At 40.9% G+C, this 22,955-nt stretch overlaps 2 protein-coding genes across 4 annotated transcripts in view; one reads left to right on the plus strand and one right to left on the minus strand.

Annotated features, from left to right (window-relative positions):
• Positions 1–9,827, plus strand: part of wdr75 (WD repeat domain 75) — a 36,754-nt gene extending 26,927 nt beyond the window's left edge. For all 3 annotated transcript variants that reach the window (XM_056289641.1, XM_056289642.1, XM_056289643.1), the window contains exons 15-21: positions 198–292; positions 2,746–2,841; positions 5,190–5,359; positions 7,136–7,195; positions 7,541–7,678; positions 8,133–8,224; positions 8,596–9,827. In XM_056289641.1, the coding sequence (XP_056145616.1) occupies positions 198–292; positions 2,746–2,841; positions 5,190–5,359; positions 7,136–7,195; positions 7,541–7,678; positions 8,133–8,224; positions 8,596–8,812 (868 nt within the window). In that variant the 3' untranslated portion in view covers positions 8,813–9,827. The remainder of the gene's footprint in view (positions 1–197; positions 293–2,745; positions 2,842–5,189; positions 5,360–7,135; positions 7,196–7,540; positions 7,679–8,132; positions 8,225–8,595) is intronic.
• A 1,271-nt stretch (positions 9,828–11,098) lies between these two features.
• slc40a1 (solute carrier family 40 member 1) lies at positions 11,099–20,700 on the minus strand. Its single transcript, XM_056289327.1, has 8 exons — positions 20,457–20,700; positions 20,211–20,278; positions 19,192–19,351; positions 17,894–18,009; positions 16,507–16,633; positions 15,683–15,928; positions 14,788–15,438; positions 11,099–14,242 (listed from the first exon to the last, which is right to left on the minus strand). Exons 1-8 carry the CDS (start codon positions 20,488–20,490, stop codon positions 13,929–13,931), a joined length of 1,716 nt encoding a protein of 571 aa, XP_056145302.1. The 5' UTR covers positions 20,491–20,700; the 3' UTR covers positions 11,099–13,928.
• Between the last annotated feature and the right edge of the window lie 2,255 nt (positions 20,701–22,955).

Genomic DNA, 22,955 nt, shown 5'->3' on the forward strand with positions numbered 1-22,955 from the left:
CACAGCATATCAATTTAAGTCCTATCAGTAGACTTTTTATTCTTTATTTATTTATTTATGTATTTATTTATTTTTTACAATGTCAGGTATTTCCTTCTCATCAACACCCCTAATAAAGATGGAGTAGGAGTCATTTTGGATGCTTGACAGTCAAAGGAAAAGAAATGAGACTGAAGGTTTTTTTCCCCCTCCACCAGGGACCTTTGTTTTGGGAGGCTAAGCTGTTCTAAGTATCTGATGGGAACCACTGACATGAATCTCCTATGCTGCTGGAACCTCCTCACTTGCTCCTGTAAGTGTGTGTTCTTGTTCATCTATATTTGCAAGGACCAATTTGAGTTTTTAACCACAAGAGTGGAGACAGTTTTGTAATGTGAGAACATTTTGGTCGGTCCTGACATCGTCAAGGGGCTATTTTACGGTTAGGACTTGGGTTTAGGATAAAGGTTAGAATAAGGATGACGTTGAGGTAAGGGTTAAGTTTCGGCCTATAGTTCTGATAGTTAAGGTTAAAGTTATGAGCTAGAACCTGCAAAAAAGTGATGTTTTCCCATTGAACCCTGTGGCCCTTGGTATCCCTGCCTCTGTTTCCCTTCGGGAGAGTGACCTCAAACTTCAAATATTTGGGGATTACGATTCCTCGCGCCTTTCAGCTTTTACACAAACTAAACTTCTCCCCTTTAATTGACAAATGCAAACAAGCTATGGAGCGCTGGCGCACATTACCATTATCAGTGGCTGGGCACATTAGCTTGCTTAAAAGGAATATTATCGCTAAGTTCCTGTATCTTTTTCAGAACATTCCTAAATTCATTTCGAAAAAAAAGTTTAGCTTTCTTGACAGGATGTTCTCTAACTTTATCTGGGATGGCAGACAGCCCCGGATGCGTAAAGACTTCCTACAATGTCCCAAAGCACTGGGAGGGATGGCTGTGCCCAATCTTCTTTACTATTACTGGGCTAGTAATATCCAGAAGGTTGTCATGCATGTTCAAAGCAGCTCACTCGATCACACACCTGAGTGGGTGAAGATAGAATCACATGATCTTCCTATTCATTCCTTAGTCTCTTCCCCGCTACCAATGGTAATTGGCACGCCACACAAAAATCCAGTTACAGCTCATACAATCAGAATATGGACTCAAGTGAGGAAACAATTTGGTCTGCAAAAAGTCTCTTTGATGACACCCTTATGTCAAACCACCCCTTTACCCATGCCAAGTTGGATATGGCTTTTTGAGCATGGCATGGGAATGGAATTCGATTTATAAAAGATTTATACTTTGATGGGGTATTCGCTGCATTCAATCAATAGGTAGAAAATGTTAACCTACCCCACTCCCACTGCTATTTACAGATTAGGCATTTTGTTCAGAAGTGTTTCCATCCTTTCCCTGAGATAACCTCTGATAACATCAATCAATACACTTTAAGCCACAGGGTGCCATCACAAGGATCTATAATAAACTAGCCACTATAAATCTTCTGCCAATGGCTAGCCTTAGAAATCTCTGGGAGCAGGATCTTGGTACTCCTCTCCCTGATGATCTGTGGGATGCAGTTTTGGATCAGGTACTCTCTTCTTCTTCATGCAGTAGATTTGGGCTTATTCGGTTTAAGATTGTTCACTGTGTCCACCTTACCAAAGCTAAATTGGCCAAAATTTACCCCAACATCAACCCCACTTGTGACAGATGTAAACATGCACCCAGCTGCCTTGTTGCATATATTCTGGACATGCCCTGATCTACATACATTTTGGTCAGCAATATTTAAATCCTTAAGCGAAATTTTCAGTACAACTATTGATCCACTTCCTTTAATTGCCAAACTTGGTGTGAGACCGGAAAACTGTGATTGGCCATCTAACATGTATGAATTGGTGGCCTTTACTACATTACTAGCTCGGCACCTAATACTCTTAAATTGGAAGAGCTCAAGATCCCCATCCCATGTCAGATGGATCGGGGATATTATGTTTTATCGTAAGTTGGAAAAGATAAAATTTACCTTAAGGGATGACAGGGACAAGTTCAAGAAAGTCTGGATGCCTTTTCTGACTTACTTTGACACTTTAACCAGTATAACAGACTGGGCTGCTTCTTGACTCGAGTCAGGAATGGCCCAACTAGCCTTGATTGTAAACCGAGAGATTCTTTGTGTATAGGTGAACCATGCTGATGGATTATTTTTCTTGAACTTTTTTTTTTGTCTTTGATTTAGTTGTGTGTAATTTCATTATTTCTTTAATCTGTTTCTCCTTGAGGATCTGGGAATGTTGGGAGGGAGGTGGGGGGACGTGAGGGGTTTATTGTGTTAAATTATTCAATATGTGACTTGTATAATGCCAATAAACGTATTTTAAAAAAAATAGGAGCTAGAGAATGAGTGCATTAAATAAGGGTCCTCACAAGTATAAAGAAACTGTGAATGCGTAAGTATTTCTGCTTTTGTATGTGTGTGTGTGTATGCTTTTGTTTGTGTGTGTTTGTGGGGGGGGGGGGGCAGACAGCAATGAAGTAATTAAACACTAACACATGTTCGCGCACAATCATGTTTGCCACTGCATGTCTATGTGGAGTTTGTTATTGTTTGGTCTATCAACATAACCATACATATTCTTCTATATACCTTCTTCTCCACCACCCCCCTTTTCCTTTCTTTTCCCCTATCTCGCTCTCTAACTATCCATCTCTCCCTCCCTCCCTCCCTCCCTCTTACTTCGTCCTCTGACTATTCTTGCAGTGGAATGGAGCACATCTATGGATGTAAGCCTGCTCCTTGCTGACCCTGTATCTGAGAATATGGCAGCCTTCTGCTATCAGGCCGGAGGCACTGATTGTAAGTTTCAATTGCTTTGGACCCTTAGTTACAGACTCATACACACATCCTGTTCTTTGTCTTGAGGCATGCTCAATAATCCAGGTAAGGAAATCCGAGAAGGATTTCTGGGATCCTGTTCTTTTCCGCAACTCCCCCCCCCCTTTTTTTGTTTTTGTTTTTTTGTTTTTTGTTTTTTTTTTGTTTTTTTTTTTGTATTGTGGACTGATATACCTTTAAGAAATGCACATCTAATTCCTGCAGTCCTTGGGTGAATGAAAGAGTGAGCGGGCCAGCACAGGCAGCTCTGAACAAACATTGGATGGTTCGTTTTAGGTTCAATATAATGAATGACTCCTATTGAGTCTTTATTTTGATACAGCTGGTGTGTGTGTGTGTGTGTGTGTGTGTGTGTGTGTGTGTGTGTGTGTGTGTGTGTGTGTGTGTGTGTGTGTGTGTGTGTGTGTGTGTGTGTGTGTGTGTGTGTGTGTGTGTGTGTGTGTGTGCGCACACAGAACTAAAAAATAAGAATTGAGAGTTGTTACTGCTTGAAGTTTTCAACCTTAGTTTTTTAGTTTAGCAAGGAGTTAGTGAAAGCACATCCAGATATGACCGAATTGACCAATGGGTATGAATATGCTACCCATTCTGATTTCAGTACTGATTGCTTGTTAAGATATTCCTGGTTATTCAGACCATCCTTTGAGACAATTTGTAGTAGCCTGTGTTTGTTGCCTGTATAGTCTGGTTGTGATGGTTATGATTCTTGCACTCCTTATAGATTGGTGATCTAGGAGTTCAAAATTATTCTGTTGTTGTAGTTGACTATGAGTGAGTATAGATAAGAGCATCAGCTAAATTCCTTAATGCAAATGTAAACCTGATGTTTTCCTCAAAACACAAATATTGATGTATTTTGTAATGTGGACAAACCTATGGAGGCATGGAGATGTTTAGGAGAGATGGCAGTGGAGTTTTTAACTAGATTGTTTAACACAATCTTGGACAGGGAGAAGATGCCCAAGGAGTGGAGAAGAAGCATACTGGTACCGATTTTCAAGAATAAGGGCGATGTGCAGAGCTGTAGATGTACAGAGTTATAAAGTTAATCAGCCACAGCATGAAGATGTGGGAAAGAGTAATAGAAGCTCGGTTAAGAGGAGAGGTGATGATTAGCAAGCAGCAGTATGGTTTCATGTCACAAAAGAGCAACACAGATCCAATGTTTGCTTTGAGAATGTTGATTGAGAAGTATAGAGAAGGTCAGAAGGAGTTACATTGTGTCTTTGTAGATTTAGAGAAAGCATATGACAGAGTGCCGAGAGAGGAGGTGTGGTATTGTATGAAGAAGTTGGGAATTGCAGAGAAGTATGTAGGAGTGGTGCAGGATATGTATGAGGGAAGTGTGACAGTGGAGGTGTGCAGTTGGAATGACAGATGGGTTCAAGGTGGAGGTGGGATTACATCAAGGATTGGTTCTGAGCCCTTTCTTGTTGGCAATGGTGATGGACACGTTGACGGAAGAGATCAGGCAGGAGTCTTCATGGACGATGATGTTTGCGGATGACATTGTGATCTGTAGAAAGAGTAGGGTGCAGGTTGAGGAGAGGTGGAGGTATGCATTGGAGAGAAGAGGAATGAAAGTCAGTAGGAGCAAGACGGACTACATATGTGTGAACGAGAGGGAGGACTGGAATAGTGAGGATGCAAGGAGTAGAGGTGACGAAGGTGTATGAGTTTAAATACTTGGGGTCAACTGTCCAAAGTCACAGGGAGTGCAGAAGAGAGGTGAAGAAGAAAGTGCAGGCAGGGTCGAGTGGGTGGAGAAGAGTGTCAGGAGTGATTCGCGACAGAAGGGTACCAGCAGGAGTGAAAGGGAAGGTTTACAAGATGGTAGTGAGACCTGCTATGTTGTATGGTTTGGAGACAGTGGCACTGACGAAAAGACAGGAGGCGGAGCTGGAGGTGGCAGAGTTGAAGATGCTAAGATTTTCACTGGGAGTAGCGAAGAAGGACATGTTTAGGAACGATTATATTAGAGGGACCGCTCAAGTTGGACAGTTTGGAGACAAAGCAAGACAGGCAAGATTGAGATGGCTTGGACATGTGTGGAGGAAAGATGCTGGGTGTAATGGCAGAAGGATGCTGAATATGGAGCTGCCAGTCGAGAGGAAAAGAGAAAGACCAGAGAGGAGGTTTATGGATGTGCTGAGGGAAGACATGCAGGTGGTTGGTGTGACAGAGGAAGATGCAGAAGACAGGAAGAGATGGAGACAGATGATCCGCTGTGGCGATCCCTAACAGGAGCAGCTGAAAGTAGTAGTAGTAGTAGTAGTTTGTAATCTTCTTCTTCCCTCCTCTGTCCTCAGTGTTTGTGTTTAAGCCCAGTGAACCACGGCCACTTTTCTCCCACAAGGCTGTATGCTCAGGGAATGTGACACGTGCTGTCTTTTCCCCGCGGGAGGAGATGCTTGATAGTTGCAAGGATGAGGAGCAGTGGCTTAACCGCTCCCAGCTCTATTTCCTCACGCAGCACATGGTAAGTAATCCCTCACACCACTTTCCTCTTAAGTTAACAGAGCAATATTTTGGTTATATACAATTTAAACGGGAAAATAAATTGGTTACAAACGGTGAAAAAATTACAATGAAACCAAAACGATTGCCTAGTGAAAACTTGACCAAAATGAATACAAAGTGGAGCAGGCGTGGCCTAAAGGTTAGAGAAGTCGGCTTGTGACCGTAAGGTCACCAGTTCGATCCTTGGACCAGCAGGAAAGGAAAATGTAGGTGGGGGGAGTGAATGAATGGTGTTCTCCCCTCCCTCAATACCCACGGCTGATGTACCCTTGAGCAAGGCACTTAACCCCCAACCACTGCTCCAGTGGAGCTGTTCAGTGGCCATCAGTGAAGACTGTGGTTGTACTGTGCAGCTCCCAGGTGTGAATGTGAGGAACAGTGTGATTGTGCAGCAGGGTGTTGCTGAAAGAGCACACATGCTCAGCGTACTACCCTGAGTAAATAAAGGTTAAAAAAAAGTGATTGTGTAGCCATGTTGAGGTTGTGTATTAAGGTTGAGAATATGTTAAATGTTAAGTTTTTGCAGTACAAGACACAGATTTGAATTATGGACTTCACCATCTGGGTTGCTCCAATATCCCAAAAGACTCTGCAGTGCAAATTAACAACTAGTTGTACCTTGTGGATCATTTGTCATTAATCATGGTTGTAGAATGTGTTTTTCATAACTGAACTAAGGCTGAATCTGACCATATTAAGTCATAAAATGAGGACCGACAACATCTTTGTCAAGGCTCTGCTGGATCTATCATTCCAGCAAAATCAACATGCAAAACAAACAAATCAAACGTGCATACAAAAGTCTACATGTGGTTCCCTTGTCTTATCAGGCTGATCAACTAAGCCTGCTTCTACCTTTCACAATCTGTCACTTACTTCCCTGCGCATCAGATTCACCAGTATCAGTGTTTATAAGAAGTTTTATACTGTATAGCTTCCACTAAATCATTAGTTTCAAACCTAATAAAACAGCCCTCTAAAACATATAAGTGTTACTCCACTGTTGTTGAACACTGTTATGGAGTCCGTCGTGAGAGAGCTTCTGTTTGTGCATTGCTGTGTCACACGTTGCGTTTTGAGTGATGTCTCATCTCGAAACGACAAGATGCCTTCAAGAAGACAAGCATGGAGGTAAATGTGTTGTGCATTCGTTATGACACCATTTGGTAAGGAAAAAAATACAGGATCAGAGGCCTGTATCACAAAGCAGGATTACTGAAGATGACTTTGTTGAGTAAAACTCAGTATTCCCCAAATCTGGGACATGGACTGAACTAAAAAGAGCTGTTTCAGGTTTTAATCGGTTATTCTGCTTTGTGATACAGGCCCCAGGACCTGCCAGTCCAGCTTAAAATGACAAACAACTTCATGCAGTTTTGATTTTAAAAACATCCATCCATTATCCAAACCGCTTATCCTGCTCAGGCTCGCGGGGATGCTGGGGCCTATCCCAGCAGTCACTGGGCGGCAGGCGGGGAGACAGCCTGGACAGGCCGCCAGTCCATCACAGGGCCGACACACACGCACACACACACACACGCACACATATTCATACCAAGGGATAATTTAGTATGGCCGATTCACCTGACCTTTTAAAAACATGTTTGGAACAAAAAAAAGCTTTAGAAAAGATATAAGCTTAAAAACAAAAATGACAACAGGAAAAGACAAAAACAACAGTAAGAACTTGTATGAAATGACTTGCCAGTCAGCTGATTGGTTCTTTCTATTCCAGGATCTGATGACGTTCATCACCAAGGCAGAGGAGGACAGATTGATGGCTTCTAGCAAACAAGTAGGCTTCTTTCAGGATCCAGAATTGTTAAAAACCAGTGGATTTCAAATGTCTTCGTTTCTGGAATCAAATAAGATATTTAGTCTCTCCACCATGGACCCAAGCTGACTGCCACATTTGTAATGTTTACAGGAATTTAAGCAGATTCAACTATGGCAGTCAGTGTCTTCATCTCGTAAAGAGTTTTTGCTCAGTGCCTGATGTGAATTAAAGCCTGCTACCCATTTTATATCTTTGTCCACAACTCAAGACAATCCAAATGTTTCACAGCTGTTGTGTGTCCACTCTAATGATACTTGTGTGATGATCCTATAAGCTTTTGTCTTGTTTGACCCCCCCCTTAAGCTTGTGGTTGATGAAAGTGTCGCCATCACGCCATTCAACCTGCTGCTAGGGAAACACAGGCAACAGCAACAGGAAAAGCAAGACACGCTGTCTGCTGAGAGAATCCAACTTCCTCAGGGCTCTGTCGCTATCAAGGAGGTATGGATCACTGAGCTTCATGGAAGCCATTTATATGCCATTACTCTACCACCTATTTGCTTAATTTTGACTTAGTGCTCACCTAAAGAAGTTGGTCTGAAGTTTAAACTACTATCAAAAAACTTTGTTAGGCACCCAGTTTACAATGACTAGAAACTGGACACGCCAACACACATCCCATGCTCTTCCTTATAGAAAGTGATACAGGAAAATTACAACAAGGCACAAATAGAGGTTTCTTCCTCAAGCGATGGCTCTGGTATTTAGCACAAAATCCTGCTTCATAATGGACTTGTATTTTGTCTGCTTTGAGAATTTTGATATAGTTATTGGTCTTATTAAACCATTGCCTCTGTTTTCAGTATACAACAGTATAATACATTGGAATAGTGTTTGGTATTTAAATCTGTACAGTATTTCAAATTCTCCATACTAAATCCTCTCTCCCTGGCAGCTTCTGCACACGCCAGCCCATGTACTGCCTTCAGCTTCCTTCCTCTGCTCCATGTTTGTTCGCTCCCTGCTCATTTCCACCACAGATGCCAAGTGAGTTTAAAAACCCACCACGGGGGGAAAAAAAATACATATTATTTTCAGTATTTCAACAGGCAAACTGCCCTAATCAGAGTGTGACGATAGTTGAGCTACAGATACACAGTGATCCTTGGCAGGTTAAAATGAATACATTTGTGATATAACATTCAAACATTATTTGCTATCACAAAGCTTTTTGTGATGTCAGTGAATACACACAATGCTATTGGGCCTCACAAGAAAAATACAGTAAAACAAAACATGGAACTATGACTAGGATTCCTGTTTATCTTTGGAAATACTATGCTGAGTCAAGCCAAGTCGCCTTGCTCGTGTTTTAAGATGACATTTTCCCCCATGTCTCCCCCTGTGGCCTCACTTAGAGAGGCAAGTGAACCTGAGGAGGAGGAAATGGACAGTGATAAAGAGGAAGAGGACTCTGAGGTGGAAATGCAGACTAGCACCACGAGACAGGAGCGTGCGGCATCATCTCAGGAATCTGCAGCCCAAGTTCTCACCAAGGCCCAGGAGAGGGAACTTAGGATGGTGAAGAAATTAGACCGCAGTTGGCTCAGTGGTCTCCTGGACTCCTTACCTTGACACTGCACGTACACATATAAACATGCTCAAAAAATTTATACAGACACACGCAGACACACACACACACACCATTGTACAATCACTCAGAACTTTCCATATTGTTGAAATGTAATAAAAAGATTTAAGTGTTTCTTTACCCCGTTGTCTATATTTGTTGAGTTCACTCTACTTCGCATCAGAGTTCACCTTTTTGCACAACATGGGAGTTAGTATGATTGGCCTATGGAAGACAGTGTCTTCATGACCATTTTTGAGTGATGCAATACAGTATATTAACTCGGGTGTAAAAGGCTGTGGACTTGGACATGTGAACATACCTGATTAAGTCATGATGTCTATTACCTTACATTTATCTTATATAAGCTGATGAACTATGACACCTATACATTACATTTTGGTGGGGATTGGGACTGACAGTTGACTACAAGTCAGTGCAGATAAAGTATAATAATGAAAAACTTTGCTTTGGTCAAAATGGCAAATGTGAATTGCCTTAGAATGTTGCCCATTAAATTTAAGACTATTCAGAAACAACCATCATGTTGGTTATACCTCTCCCCATAATATAGGGCCCTAGACATGGATAGAATTAGGTAGGAGGTACCATGAAGTCAGCAAAATTCAGTGTACACTTGAATAATAGAGAAGTGTCAAGCCCTGAGTAAGCTATATGGTCCGTTTTTCTTAACCCCAGTTTTTTGTTTTTTTTTCTTTCATTTCCCATGGTGGAAAGTGTGCTCTTTCATCTCAGCATTTTCACTTCCTTTCTGTATCAAATACTGTCTGTGGTAAAAATTGAGAAACCACCTGTATGTCCATAATTAGGAAGCAGCAGCAGGAGAGATGAGCTGACAAGTATAGAATCTATGATCCAGTTGACACTGGGTGAAGTGAGCTGTGTGTTGTGTCCACTGCCACTATTGTACAGTTGGGAAATGCACTAAAGCCTGCAACCAGGGGGGCTGTACCCCTGCTCTGACCTTATTGAAACTTTGACGTCCTTGTACAATCAGTTTATCTTGCAGTACATTCAAGACAAAGGTTAACAAAATCAAATCAGAGGGTTCTATGCCTTGCTCTAGTATGTTTGAATGTGAAAAAGGATTTGAAAACTGGAATTTCTGTGCAAGTTTGTTCTTGTTGGTATTATCTGGTTTCATCTAATGGGCCAGATGCTGCGCTGCTTGGATCAACTAAAACTGTATTTGTCCGTGTTGTCGATAATACAGTAAAGTGTAGATGGTTCATAGAGTTAATTGATGGCAGGTGAATGAATATATTATGTATGTGTTTAGTATTCCTTACGTGTAAATCTAGGATATTGTGAAGGTCAGTATGACTGACTTGCCCTGTAAGCATTTGATATCTGTCAAATGTCACTGCTATTATTATCACCTACGAGATTTTAGTTAAAGTTATATTTCTGGAAAGTGGCTTCGGAAAACCCAGTAAACTATTCATGTAAATATAAGGTTTTGGAACGAGATACTGCACTACTGTTCTTCCAAAACATGCACCATTCAAACAAGTCCTTTTCCTAATGAGTACTTCTTTCAAAAGCCACTTGCAATCATGCTAATAAAGTGGCATCTTATCTCTCCTGTGCACACTTATCTCATGTCCTGATTCCTTCATGTAGACATTGGACCTCTAAGTGGCAGTTTCCCCTCTCACATGCATGAAGTTCCTCAGGATGAAGAGAAGCTTGTGTAACAGCTTTGAACTTTTTTTGACAGCAGACTGCTAGACATGACCTCTCAATATAATTGCTTGGGACCTTCTACTCTCACACAGCAATGTTGGAAAGGGCTTTTCTGCCAGCAGCACAAATATAATGCAAAGATTTAGTTACAATGGCAACTGAAACAAATTTGTTTATATGAACATTTTTACCGAACTCGTGTGGAATCAGGCAGGTGTTGGTGACACAAAACCATGGGAGTGAGCCGAGGCCTTCTGGCCACTTAAAAGTCTTGGCTGATCCTCCCTTGTCACTCATTTCATGCAAAACCAGGTCACTTTTGTCTTTTCACCAAGCATGCAAGCACAGATCATCCAGCTCAGCTTAGAGTCAGTCCATTTAACACAGGCTGCCTGAAAAAAAAGGGATTTTAGGGGGAAAATTACCAGCTAACCCTGCTGTGGAATGCGACCTTGCACAGCGGCAGCGAGGCAGAGGCCGAACAACCATTAGATTAGGCGGTTCACCCCTGCCGGAATACTTATTCTTATAGCATTGTGAAGGGACTCGAATAGTTTTCAAGCAGAAATCTTGAGATACATTGTTGATAAGGTTTTCTTTATTTGAGAGACCTCATGCAAAACAAACCATATCAATATCCTCATACTGAATGGAGTGTGATTGTTACAAATTAATTTGACTCTTTCAGTGCTAATAGCTTTGATTAGTCAGTGATTCAATGCTTTTTTTCTATTTGACTAAGTTAAACAATAACACTGACAGTAGACATTCTAAATCTTATGCAGTATGATACAAAGTCATTTTTGTACTCAAAACGACAAGCCTTTAGAAAGGATTGCTTTGTACAGAAGAGGCACATAAAACTATTTCACAATTCTTTCAGAAAACCTCAATCAGAAACAAAATGTTAACAGTAGGAATATAAAAACAGATGTATAAAAACAGATTTTCAGATAACAGCATAATGTGACAATGTCATACACAAAATAGATGTTTTTTACATTTCCAATAGCACTGAATTGTATATAATGATTCGCGACTCATGTAATTTGTCAAAAACTACATATTATATGGCCATGTGTGATATTCCTGAATCTGCATTTACACCTATGAAAAATCTGCATCTCTGTTCAAATGTCCAGGATAAGCTTTTAGTGCCCATTATTACATTGCCAAACTTTAAAGTTGAGCTCAGCTCCTCACTGAAAAACCATCTGAGTCCAGCACACCTGCAGACCTCACTGACTTCACCACCTCCAGGAGGTTTAATGGCAACACTAGACTGTATAATGGCCTACTGTTCTCTACATCTGGTGTGGCAACTTCTGTTTCCAACCCTAATATTTTTGTTTCTGGTCGCCAAAACTTTGGTTTTGACTGGACAGGTTTTTTTTTGTGGTTTTTTTTGGGTGGGGTGCCACAAATAACCATTCTTTTGAAGCCTATCCTGTACATGTGTGCGTATAACAGCTGACAAGGCAAGTTTAGAATAAGTTTTCAGAAACCATTGCTGTGGTGTTTTAGTCAGAGGTGGACTTTACATAACATATAACCTGTTGGGCTGATGACATTTCATCCTTTCTTTTGCGAGACCTTAGCAAAAACTGTAGATTTTGGGGGAGATTTGGGTCAACATGAGCAATAATATTAAATATTTTCACTCAAAATGTTTTAGCACTTGAATAATTTACATGATATCCTGGTTAGACTTTCCTAGTACTTTAACTTATAATTGGGTGAAATGGAGCTTAAGTTAGCAGCAAATATTACTTCCATAAACTATTTCAGTACTTTTATCTCTGATGAAGTGACAGAATGATCAATAACTCCTGTGCTGCATAAAGTGCAGGTCCAGAATCTGTTGGCAATCATAAGTGGACTGGAAAGGGAAAGGATTGCTGACTTAGCTCCATTGCTGGTTGCATATGGGAGAATGGGGCTTTGAGGTAAACTCTTGCCTTGCTCAAGGTTTTTCACAGGAAAACAGCTGGTACTGTTTTTCCAAGTGATATGTGCCTTTCTGAACCACAATCCCATCAGCAACTGTAATAGACAACAAGAGAGACTAAAACTGGGGGTGGATAAGATTGTGCAAGGGGGCATGTATGTCAGGAATTCAGTCTTGTGCAAAAATGTTGATGAAATTCCTGATCATCTATTAGGTTTAATGACATAGGTCAATCACTTAAAGTGCCTGTGTAACAACAATCATGATTAAAATCACCCAATAGAAGTCCGACAAAAATTATATTGTGACAAAACAAAACCATCACAATGTAAACTACCAGTAAAAAGAAGTGTAAGTACAACTCACCTCAAAGTTGGTTAGAAATATTTAGGTGTTCTCTGGGTCTATGATATAATTAGTGAACCTACACGAGTACTATATAACCTCACGTAAAAAAAATTTGGAATGCTTTAGATAGATCACAGATCTTCCCTCACTTCCTTTTATGCCACTTTGGTAACTGAGAGCTGTTGACATGGGTGCAAAGGATCTTTCATTTATTTAACTATGGCACAACCGCTACAGCGAAAGACAATACTGATGCTATATATTAAAAAAAAAAAAACACCGTTTGCATTTCCTGAATAAATAATTTGCATAACCCTTTTAACCACGTATTAAAGAAACTTGATCCCGGTTTGTGTTTGGCTTAACAAGAGCATCTCAACGTCATGAAGCAGGTCATCTATAAATTTGCTGAGGCTGATGAGAAAAGCCACGCTAGGGTATTGGGCTAACTAGCTAGCAGAAATGGTTACAGCACCAATGAAGTCACTGAGAAATGAGTTAAATCTCCAAAAAATGAGAAATGCTCCACCTGTTTGAATCTGTGATGGATGTTCTCCTTAATACAATCTGCAGAGCATGCGTGAGAAGGTAGCAGACAGAAGCAGCTATTTCTCCTTCATTTTGCCCTTTTGTAAGATGAAGCACCTTTTAAAATCTCAACAGCTAGTACAAGGCTGTTAGGAGCATAATTTTACAGTGCCTTAGCCATGGTTTCTTTAACTGTGGGTCAGCATCCAAAACAGGATGGTGGGTGCTTCCATGACAGAAGTACTATTATATTTTAATGAACCTAGATCCTAGTGTGATAGGCTAAATATCTCATTTGGAAAACAAACTAAAACAGTTTAAGAAGCCCTGCAACTCCAAACTGGTTAAAGTTTTACAACAAATTCGTTTTTTTGTGACTGCAAGCATACTACTCACCTACCACTACTAATGTTTAATGCTATATCAAATGCTATCACATGCCAATTTTCCATTCTCAGACCTGGCTCACATTAGCACCAGCATCCTGGCGGCTACAAGCAAGTATGTTATCATGTTAGTTAGACAGTTATAAGCAAGAGTGGTGTAAGGCCTTGAAGATATGTTCCCAAAGACACAGTCCTTTAATGGGATTAGACCATGGTAGGTGAAGGGCTTTCTACCTCCTCGATCTTCTGTTCTGGTGAGCAACAAAGGAAGAGGCGGCTGCCCAGGCTCTTAAAAGCAAACCTAAAGTACATGATGTGGCCTATGGTCACAAAAGAGACGGAGATAATGACCAGCAGGCCAAAGGCCTCTGGGTTGGGAGCCAGAATCACCATGATAAAGTGCAGCAGGTCCAGGAGGTAGTTCATAGAATTCTGGACGCCATTGATCACTCCCCGCTCTGACTCGATCACATTCTCTTGGATGAGTTGAGTCACTGTCAGGTCAAAGGACCACAGGCCTTCAGGTGAGGGAGGGAGGGAGGAGAGGGGGAGAGAGCAGGAGAGAGAGAGAGATACAGATCAACAGTCATTCATCAAGCTACTTTTACAGCCACATTAAAACAACTGTAGCCAACAATCATTGCAATGGCAGGAATGATCATATAACATTATTGGCATCAAAGGTTGACGATATTGCTCTGAAATGTATGTCATATCCTGAGAGGTCTTCCTTTTAATGCCACTGACTAGTGCAAAAGTTCAACATTTGAACCAGCTTTTTCTGGCCTGAGTCACATTTAGGAAGCCATCATTCTAAAATAGAATTTTACACATTTTTAACAATTTTATCCTGTTCTGTGAAGCACTTAGTAACCTTGTTTAGAAAAGTGCTATATAAATAAAGTTTATCATTATTATTATCAAACACAAATTTAAGTATATACAGATGTTGTGCCCTCATGCAACCAATAATTAACAATCAAGTTGCACTCGGTTTAACATCATTTTTCCAAGAAAACATGTCTGTACCACAAATTAAGCTGTCTCTGTTACTGTTACTCACCAACTCTAGCAGCAATGACCCCAGCAAATAGCAGACTGACAGACATGTAGGACTGCAGAGACGGCAGCTCTTCAGGTGGTGCGACTGTCGAGGTATTTCTAGCCAGGCTGTCACTGGTCAATATGCTGGTCAGGCTGTGGTCAGCCTCAGGTAGTGGGTTCTCCCCAATCAGGTGAGTATAGATGTCCTGGAAGGGTGAAACATTTAGGTCGAAGGGGCTTCCGGGAGCGAAGACAGACACCACGCACAGCACAAGACAAGAAAGCTGGGCTGTGCCAGAGATGAAGCCTGTGCGAATCAAACCACATTTCTTGCGGACCCAGGTAAAGGCAACAGTGCCACAGATGCCCGAGACAGCAGAGGCACCCATCAGCAGGCTGAGCACTGACCCATTGAGGCCCTGTGTGTAGGCATAGCCCGTGGTAATGCAGTCAAAGCCCAGTACTGTCATGTACAGGAAGGCCAGGGACATGCCGGCAAAAAAAATGGACTGGTTGTAGTAGGCCACCCATCCTGCCTTTAATGTTCGCAGAGGTTCAGTAATCTGGTAACAGCAGCCACTATGTTTTGGAGAATCGGCCATGGCCACTGCCGCAGTTTCATTCATCAGTGGCAGAGAAGACTCCTCAGGACTCTGGCCATTCTCCAACTCTGCAAAAGGTGAGTGGGATAGAGAGAAAAAAAAGGTTATGATGCTGTCTGGACCACTGCAGTGGGAAAAGGTCCAATCTCATATGCTCAATTAGCTAAGCTGTTCATCAAATATGAAATACATACAGCCATTTTTGACATGGCTGATCACAGCATCTTCAATCAGTATTTTTCCTTTCATTCAAAACTCTCAAAGAATCTAAAATGTCTATTTATAGAGGAGTCGCCTTAGATATTTTGCCACCTCTCTGAGTGCTGAGCTGTTTGAGCTCCTGGCCCTGTTCCTTCTGGCCAGCTTTCACAGCCAACGCCGGCGTCTTCTGGTAGACCTTCCACAGCAGGAAGTACTCAAGACCCATGGAGCACATGTTCCAGCCTGAGATGAAGCCACAGCCAATGAAGTGGGAGCCAAAGGCCATGATCTGGCCCACTAACATGGGGGCCAGGATGTTGGTCAATTGGTCTATGATCCTCACTGTGGCATTCATGTCTGTTTTATAGAGTAACAGGATGGGGATGGGGATGGGGTTGGGTGGTAGGTAAGCAGAACAGCCACAAAAATGTCAAAATAATTCAAAGTTTAGTTTCCAAAGTTTTAGTTAAGTTAATTTAGCACTTCATCCTAAGATCCATGCTCATTTAGATAAGTTGTACTGTCATTTAAGGATCTGAAATGGCCTTTAACACTGTTTTCGGGGTTGACCTACAGCTACAAAGATGAGGGGAAAACGCTTTGTAAAAGGCAAAGCAAGTTAAAAGATTCCACGTGAGCAAATAAGCAAATAGGGTACACAGGTGTGGCCAGTCACCGACTTATCTCTGTAACCTGTGACTTAATTTATCAGAAATTACTACAGGGAATTAGCCTTTTTTAACTGAGTGACAATCAGATAAATTACCTCCAATAACCAAAGTGAAACTGTAGTGAAACTGCAGTCATAAACGAATGGAAAAACAGAGGCAATTCAGCCTTCATTAGGGTTCAAAATTCCCCCCCACTGAATAGGGCTGATGACTACTTACATATAGCCTAAATTACAAGCTAATTAGTTGGTTTGAAAGACTGACCTGCCAACTTGCTGCTGTCCTGTCCAGCCACAACTACCACCCAATCTCTTTGGATGGTGATGGATGTAGCTGTGCTAGCCAAATTGGCAATGTTAGCGATGGTGATCACCAGAATGTAGCATGCTGTCTGAAAAACAAAAACATTTTCATACTTGATGTTGAAAAAGCATGTTAACACTGCTAACAGTGGGGCCTCTACATCCTTAAATCATTGTTTCATTTATGAACAGGCACATTCTGTATTGTTTAACAAATAAATACAATGTATGATGTGAAATACAGAAGTAAACCAACAAGTGGTGTTGTGCTCTTGAACCAAATGGTAAAATAGGATTGACAGAGCAATCTAATTCTATGGTAGGAAAAAAAAAATCAATAGCTTTCTCAAAAAAACAGCCACTCAGAACAGTGTGGTAGGCTAATCTAATACTCAACATGTGACCTCCGCAACAGCAATGATAAAGAACTGCTGGACAACAAAAAAAGCTTGGCATATTTTTTTGTCTAGAAACAGCTAACATTACAATGCTTGACAACACAGGCTATCATGACTTTAAAACAAACTGCTGCTCTAATTTGTTGTTTTGTATGTACATTATTAGGCTGTTGATTTGGCCAGGGTGGCAACAAAGTTGACCCAACAGGCCAGAGTGCATTCTTCTCCCCCCCCCCCCGCTCTCTCTCTTGCTCTACGTCTCATGTGACAGGCCTAGAAGAACCTGCTGACTACACAGCTATAAACAAGACACTCAATCTCCTGTTTCACCCCCACCTCCACAAACATTCAAATAGCAGGCTTCTATGACCGCCTCACACATACAGCAACAGTTTCCTTGTTTCTACAAACCGAGAGCATCCCACAACAGAAGAGTGTGAGGATTAAGACGTAGACCAACAGAAAGGCTTTTATGTCTCCACTGCAACAGATGACACAGTCCTGTCTAAGACCCTGTAACTCGGTACAGCCTGCTTTTGAGTGAGACCCAAACTTAAAAGTCTGTTTCAGACAAAAGGATCTCCTTATGGATCCACATAGTTAATGATAACCAGGTACTTTGAGGTACTGGGGCATTTAGCTACTATACTTACTATACAGTTTGTCTTTTCAAACATGTATGGTACTTCCGATTAACAAATTATGATGGAAGAAAGAGCATGAGCATCAGTTTAAATTGGGAGGTCCCCAACATTGCTATGCTCCCGTAACTATCCAGTAAAACCTGTTCCAATAGTCATAAAGCCCATTCATGTGGGAATCCATATCAGCAATGGTAATTTGACTTTTAAACCTGGGGTCAGGGTGTTGCACACAGTCCGTGCTTTCACTGCACATTCCCATGAGTTTACGATGCAACAGTATGAGAATGAGTGCTAAGGGGGATCTTACCAGAATCCATCCATTGTAGAGCTCTGTGAGCTGTTCTTTGAACTGGAAAACGACCATCAGGAGGATCCCACACAATATGACGCAACAGTTCTGGACAACCAGCGAGGTCTGGGCCACTATGGAAGTGGAAGACAAGCATTAGGGACAGAATCTGGTCAAAAACAATAGATTCCTATCTGGAGCACCAAGTTCATTACACTGTAAAAAATGGTCTATATTCAATGTAATGATTTTGTTTTCTCTTAAAGAGGAGAACATTTCCGGTAGAGGGGTAAAATGCTGCCACTTGTTTCCAGAGTAGATTCAGAAATTTTCTAGAAGCAAGAGTCAGTGTCTTGCAACAACGCAGAATAAGGAAGATCACTACGCTAAAATCAAGAAAGTTACATTTGCATTTATCTCAGCCCACTGACAGTTTTAGGAAAAAAATAATGAGGAAGAAAAACATTTTGATTTTAAGATTTAATAATTTGGATCTTTGCAAGATTGTTGGATCCATTTCCCGCTCCCTAATCTAATAATATCCGTGCTACATTCCTATGGCTAAGCATTCTAACATTGGTATATTTAACTGTAACAACTGGAAAATAAAAAGTTCTCTATTTCAAGAGACAATATAGACATGAAGGGCATAATTTTGATACAAAACAATATATTTATCATCTTTATTTGTTTTAATTTTGTGCCACCACCTATTTTTGAAAAAGAAAAATGGGTGTTCCCTTTAAATGGTGGATATTTCACTTTGCAAATCAACTTTGGTCATGCCTTATAATGAGCTGCTGTAAACAGTGATTAAAAAATTAGTAATAGGGCAATTACAAGTTCATATAACACACCTGTTTACATTAGCAGATGTCATAAAAAATATTAACGTATACTGATTTTTGAATAGTTGTTGATAATAGCATTCCAAGAAAAACAAGACATTTTTAAAAACCAAATTAAATAAGAATTCAAAACTGACATTTTTGTACCTGAAGGTTAAGTTTAGGCACAAAGGCCTAAATGGTTAGTATTGGGTAAATATTTTGGTCATAACAGTCTCATCTGCTCAGTGTTATTAGGAAGAGATTAAATTTCGATGATAAAAAAAGGAAGCGGGCACTATATACACAACCCTCAAGCCATGTTAATAACATGGTTATCAATATTAAGCTGTCGGCTAAGGTTGACAAGTGTAAGAGCTTATAAGTGCCCTATTACACATCTATTAATGACCATTTATAGATGCTCATCACAAAGCATCACCCAACTTTATATTGTGAAGCATTTACTGTCATGCCCATGAGGCCAACCTTTGAGTCGAGGGTTTCTGTCTACCCAGTCACCGATGATGGCACCTAGTAACAGCACGGAGCCAGCGACAACCAGCCCGTACACAGCCGTCAGCAGGAGACTGTTGCCATACAGTTCCACAAGGAACACTGCTACAGCAAAGTTCCACATTCGGTCGCCCTGCAAAAGTACAACAGAATAGAATAGAATCACAATTTCTCCAAAGGGAACTTCAGTAACAAGTTTGATGCTGATGAACAAAATATGCTCAGAACTTACACAAACATATTATACTAATAAACTATAATATTATACTTTCGTACTAAAATATGAGCCCACTAAAATATCAGTATATCTTATACTATACCGCTGATATACTAATACAAATATTATTTCATTGTATTTTCATTCTGACAAGAATGTAATGTAGATGGCAATAAACCCGAACCAGAACCTGGACCTAATATACTGTACCACTCATATACTATACTTCATATACTAATACTAATATACTATTCAAATATATTCTCCTAGTACTATTATACTTATTATGGTATTATGCTTATTTGTTCATTGGCAGATATTAAGACCAACTGGATATTAAAACTCTGAGCAGCCACTTAGAAAAAAAATGACTTAACGTAATTATATTTAGGACTTTTAGTCAAATATGTAAACGCAGATTTGCCTATATAGGCCCTCCATTTAAAGGACAGTTGCACAGAGAGGAAAAGGGAACGATTACTTTGCTGTTCAAGAGGATTCTAGCCTTGACAAGGCGGAGCGACCTGTAGGGGTTCGATGTGTAACGCTTTCGTGCACAAGTTAAAACATGTCACACTGTTTGGTTCGATGCCGACAAGAAACTGTAAGTTGTTTTTGCACGTTAATGTAACGATGACAAGTGACAGTTTTATGGTGGTGCAAATTTTGAATCGTGTGCAAAAAAAAGAAAGAAATCGGATTTTTTCCCCTTCTTTTTTTTCAAATGTAGGTCGAGGCTTACTTGACATTTAAATGGTTTCATCAGTTGACTTACCCATGTTGAAAGGGCATGGCCCATGTAAATAAGGAACTTTGCTGATGAGAAGAAGTCCCGGACAGACTCTGTAACGTAAACGCAATGTGTGAGAGAGAAAAAATCCTACAGTCGGTTAAGCCGATTCCCTGCATCCAGATCTTTTTTCTTTCTTTCTTTCTTTTTTGAATGATATAGAAAAAAATCAACTGCATGAAAACACTGAAAAAACACTGCAAGCAAATAAAGAAAAAACCATCAACTTACCACAGCATGATTTCTTAGGTCCAGTGTTATCCATGATCAGGTCTATATTATGTGTTTTTTCTTCTTGTAAAAGGGGTCGTCGACGCGGGGGCTATCACTGCATTTGAGGTGTTAGCGTTTGATCCTTCTTATTTCCCCCTCCAAACTTAGCTATCACTGTAGCTGAAGTTGGAAAGAATTATTTTAGCCTCAGTGGCCGGCTGAGATTAAACGGGGCGACAAAATATGTGCGCGACGCTGCACAGTGGCGAAGGGTCTGCTCCGCAGCCTGTGTTTACGTCCTGCTCATATACGTGAATCCCGGAGCGTCACAGTCACGTGACCTTCGTTATTTACACCGAGCCCAAAACAAACCCCACCGCCAACTGACGCCGCCCATCGCTGAACAAAGCAGACAGACCCGAGTTTGAAATGTGCGCAAAGTGGTGTGATAAGCTTCCGGTGGCTTATTTACGCCTACTCGGAGATCTGTCCGGTTTTTTGTTTTTTGCCCTTTCCTGAGCCTTCGGTTTGCCCCTTCCCCCATTAGACTTGGCCGCAACAATACCGATCAATAGATGTTCAAAGAAGCATCATGCGAAGCAGCCCCCCCCCCCAATTTTTTTTTTTTTTTTTTTTTTTTTTTTTTTTAACTGACCGGGGCGCCCCGGTAGCTCACCTGGTAGAGTGTACCACGTTATCAAGGCTGAGTCCTTATCGCAGCGGCCTGGGTTCGGATCCTGTCCGGGCCCTTTGCTGCATGTCATCCCCTGCCTTTCCTGTCTCTCAATACTATCACTATCAAATAAAGCGGAAATGCTTATATATATGTGTATATATAAGATTACGAACCCTATAGGTGTTCAGTTGTGCCAGGTTGTCAATCACATCCACGTGTTTGTGTAAGACATGCCAGCCTCTGGACTGGATTAGGAGCCACTGTGTTTTAGGAAATAACCCATACTACCCCATAGATGTTCAACGTTCTGGCTGCTCTCCTCACCCCCTGCACTGTGCGGATTTTGGATCTTGTAAAACGGATTTGTATGCCAACTTCAAGCATTGTAAAAGTCAACAGATACCGAGTGCTGCTAGCAACTAAATTATCCCACGGATCAAAAGTTCACTCATTATCAGTCAGGCGCGTTATGTTAGGCCAGGGTGCTTCAAAAATCATGTCACTTGTCACACTGCTGACCGTCTAAATGGGGATTCAACTGGCAAATTTACCCCAGTGTCAATACATGTTCCTGTGCCATAAAATTGTTGTTGAGATAATATCCAGATGCTATTCTAATTTTGTGTGCAAATGTGAATTTCTGAGAAATACTGGAGCAGGGCAGAGGAGCAAACAATATTACAGAGCGCAAAGTCAGTGTGCAAAAGGTAAAAAATTAACTGAGCTGCAACGTGCCATGGAAAACTACACCTAATGCTATCAAAATAACACTTAAAAAAAAGAAAAAAAGAATTGAGTTACCCTTGACCCTGAAGAATTATTTACCAAAAAAAAAAGAAGTCAGTGAAATCCAAGAACCACGCAGTCCGGTTTTGCAATGACAAATATTGTACAAAGTATGCAGATGACTTGTATTTGCTCATCTTTGTCAACAGAAAAGGATCATAGTTGTAATTTGTGGTTTTGTGGATGAGTGCTGTGGGCTTGCATCCATAAAAAGTAATGACAAACACTTGCTCATACTAAAGTCTTGTTGCGGTGGGATGGACGATAGACTATAAAGAGCTATTGTCAATTGAATGGGCTCTGTGAACAACCTTATTCTGAGACATTACAATTACCGAATACCCCTACGGTGTAACTCTGTAGCCCTCGGGGGGCCCCATGTCTGAAAATATGCTCAAATGATACGACTGCTTACTATGATTAATACCAACACATGTGTAGACTAGTGTTTTGTAAGTAAAGTCGGATGCTGTGATTAGTTTGGTCTTTTGGTCTGATATTATTAATGTTTTCTTTCTAATGCATCGCTGCAATGTTCTTTGGGACAACTCGGTTTTCCTGGCAGGCAGATGCATTCCCTGTATTTCAAAATCAGATCCAGGATCATGTCGTTTTTTTCTTCTTCTCTCTTTCACTTAGATGAAATCTTGCAGAACCTCTCCAAGTGGGTCAGAATAGGAAATTGATTATACTTTCCCAATATAGTGATGTTCGATCTGCTGACACACCACAGACTGGTGCTGAACTACACGCCACATGTGGCACGACAGTGTCCTCATAGCTGCATATCAACCAGAGCGAGCATGTTAGACAAAACAGGGCCTGGTCTCCATTCCCTGGCACGATATTTTCTTTGGAACTGTGGAAATCTGATGCATATTCATTATAACCAATGTTTTTGCATCGAGCTGAGAAATATGATGGCAACTTAAAACCCATGAGCCCTCTGAAAAAAATGTAACGTTATTACAACTCAAAATGCAGGTCTAGTCTACTTCGGTGTTTTCAAAGAATGCATTGTGCAACAAAAAATGTATTGGATCTTTGTCTAATCC

This window comes from Lampris incognitus, chromosome 11 (assembly GCF_029633865.1).
Source record: "Lampris incognitus isolate fLamInc1 chromosome 11, fLamInc1.hap2, whole genome shotgun sequence".
In the NCBI taxonomy this organism is placed as follows: Eukaryota; Metazoa; Chordata; class Actinopteri; order Lampriformes; family Lampridae; genus Lampris; species Lampris incognitus.

Coding starts and splice junctions, on each gene's coding strand:
- slc40a1 (XM_056289327.1), bottom strand. CDS start 20,490: ATGGATAACACTGGACCTAAGAAATCATGCTGTG. Junction 20,279..20,456: donor ACCTAAGAAATCATGCTGTG/GTAAGTTGATGG, acceptor TTTACGTTACAG/AGTCTGTCCGGGACTTCTTC. Junction 19,352..20,210: donor GCCATGCCCTTTCAACATGG/GTAAGTCAACTG, acceptor GTACTTTTGCAG/GGCGACCGAATGTGGAACTT.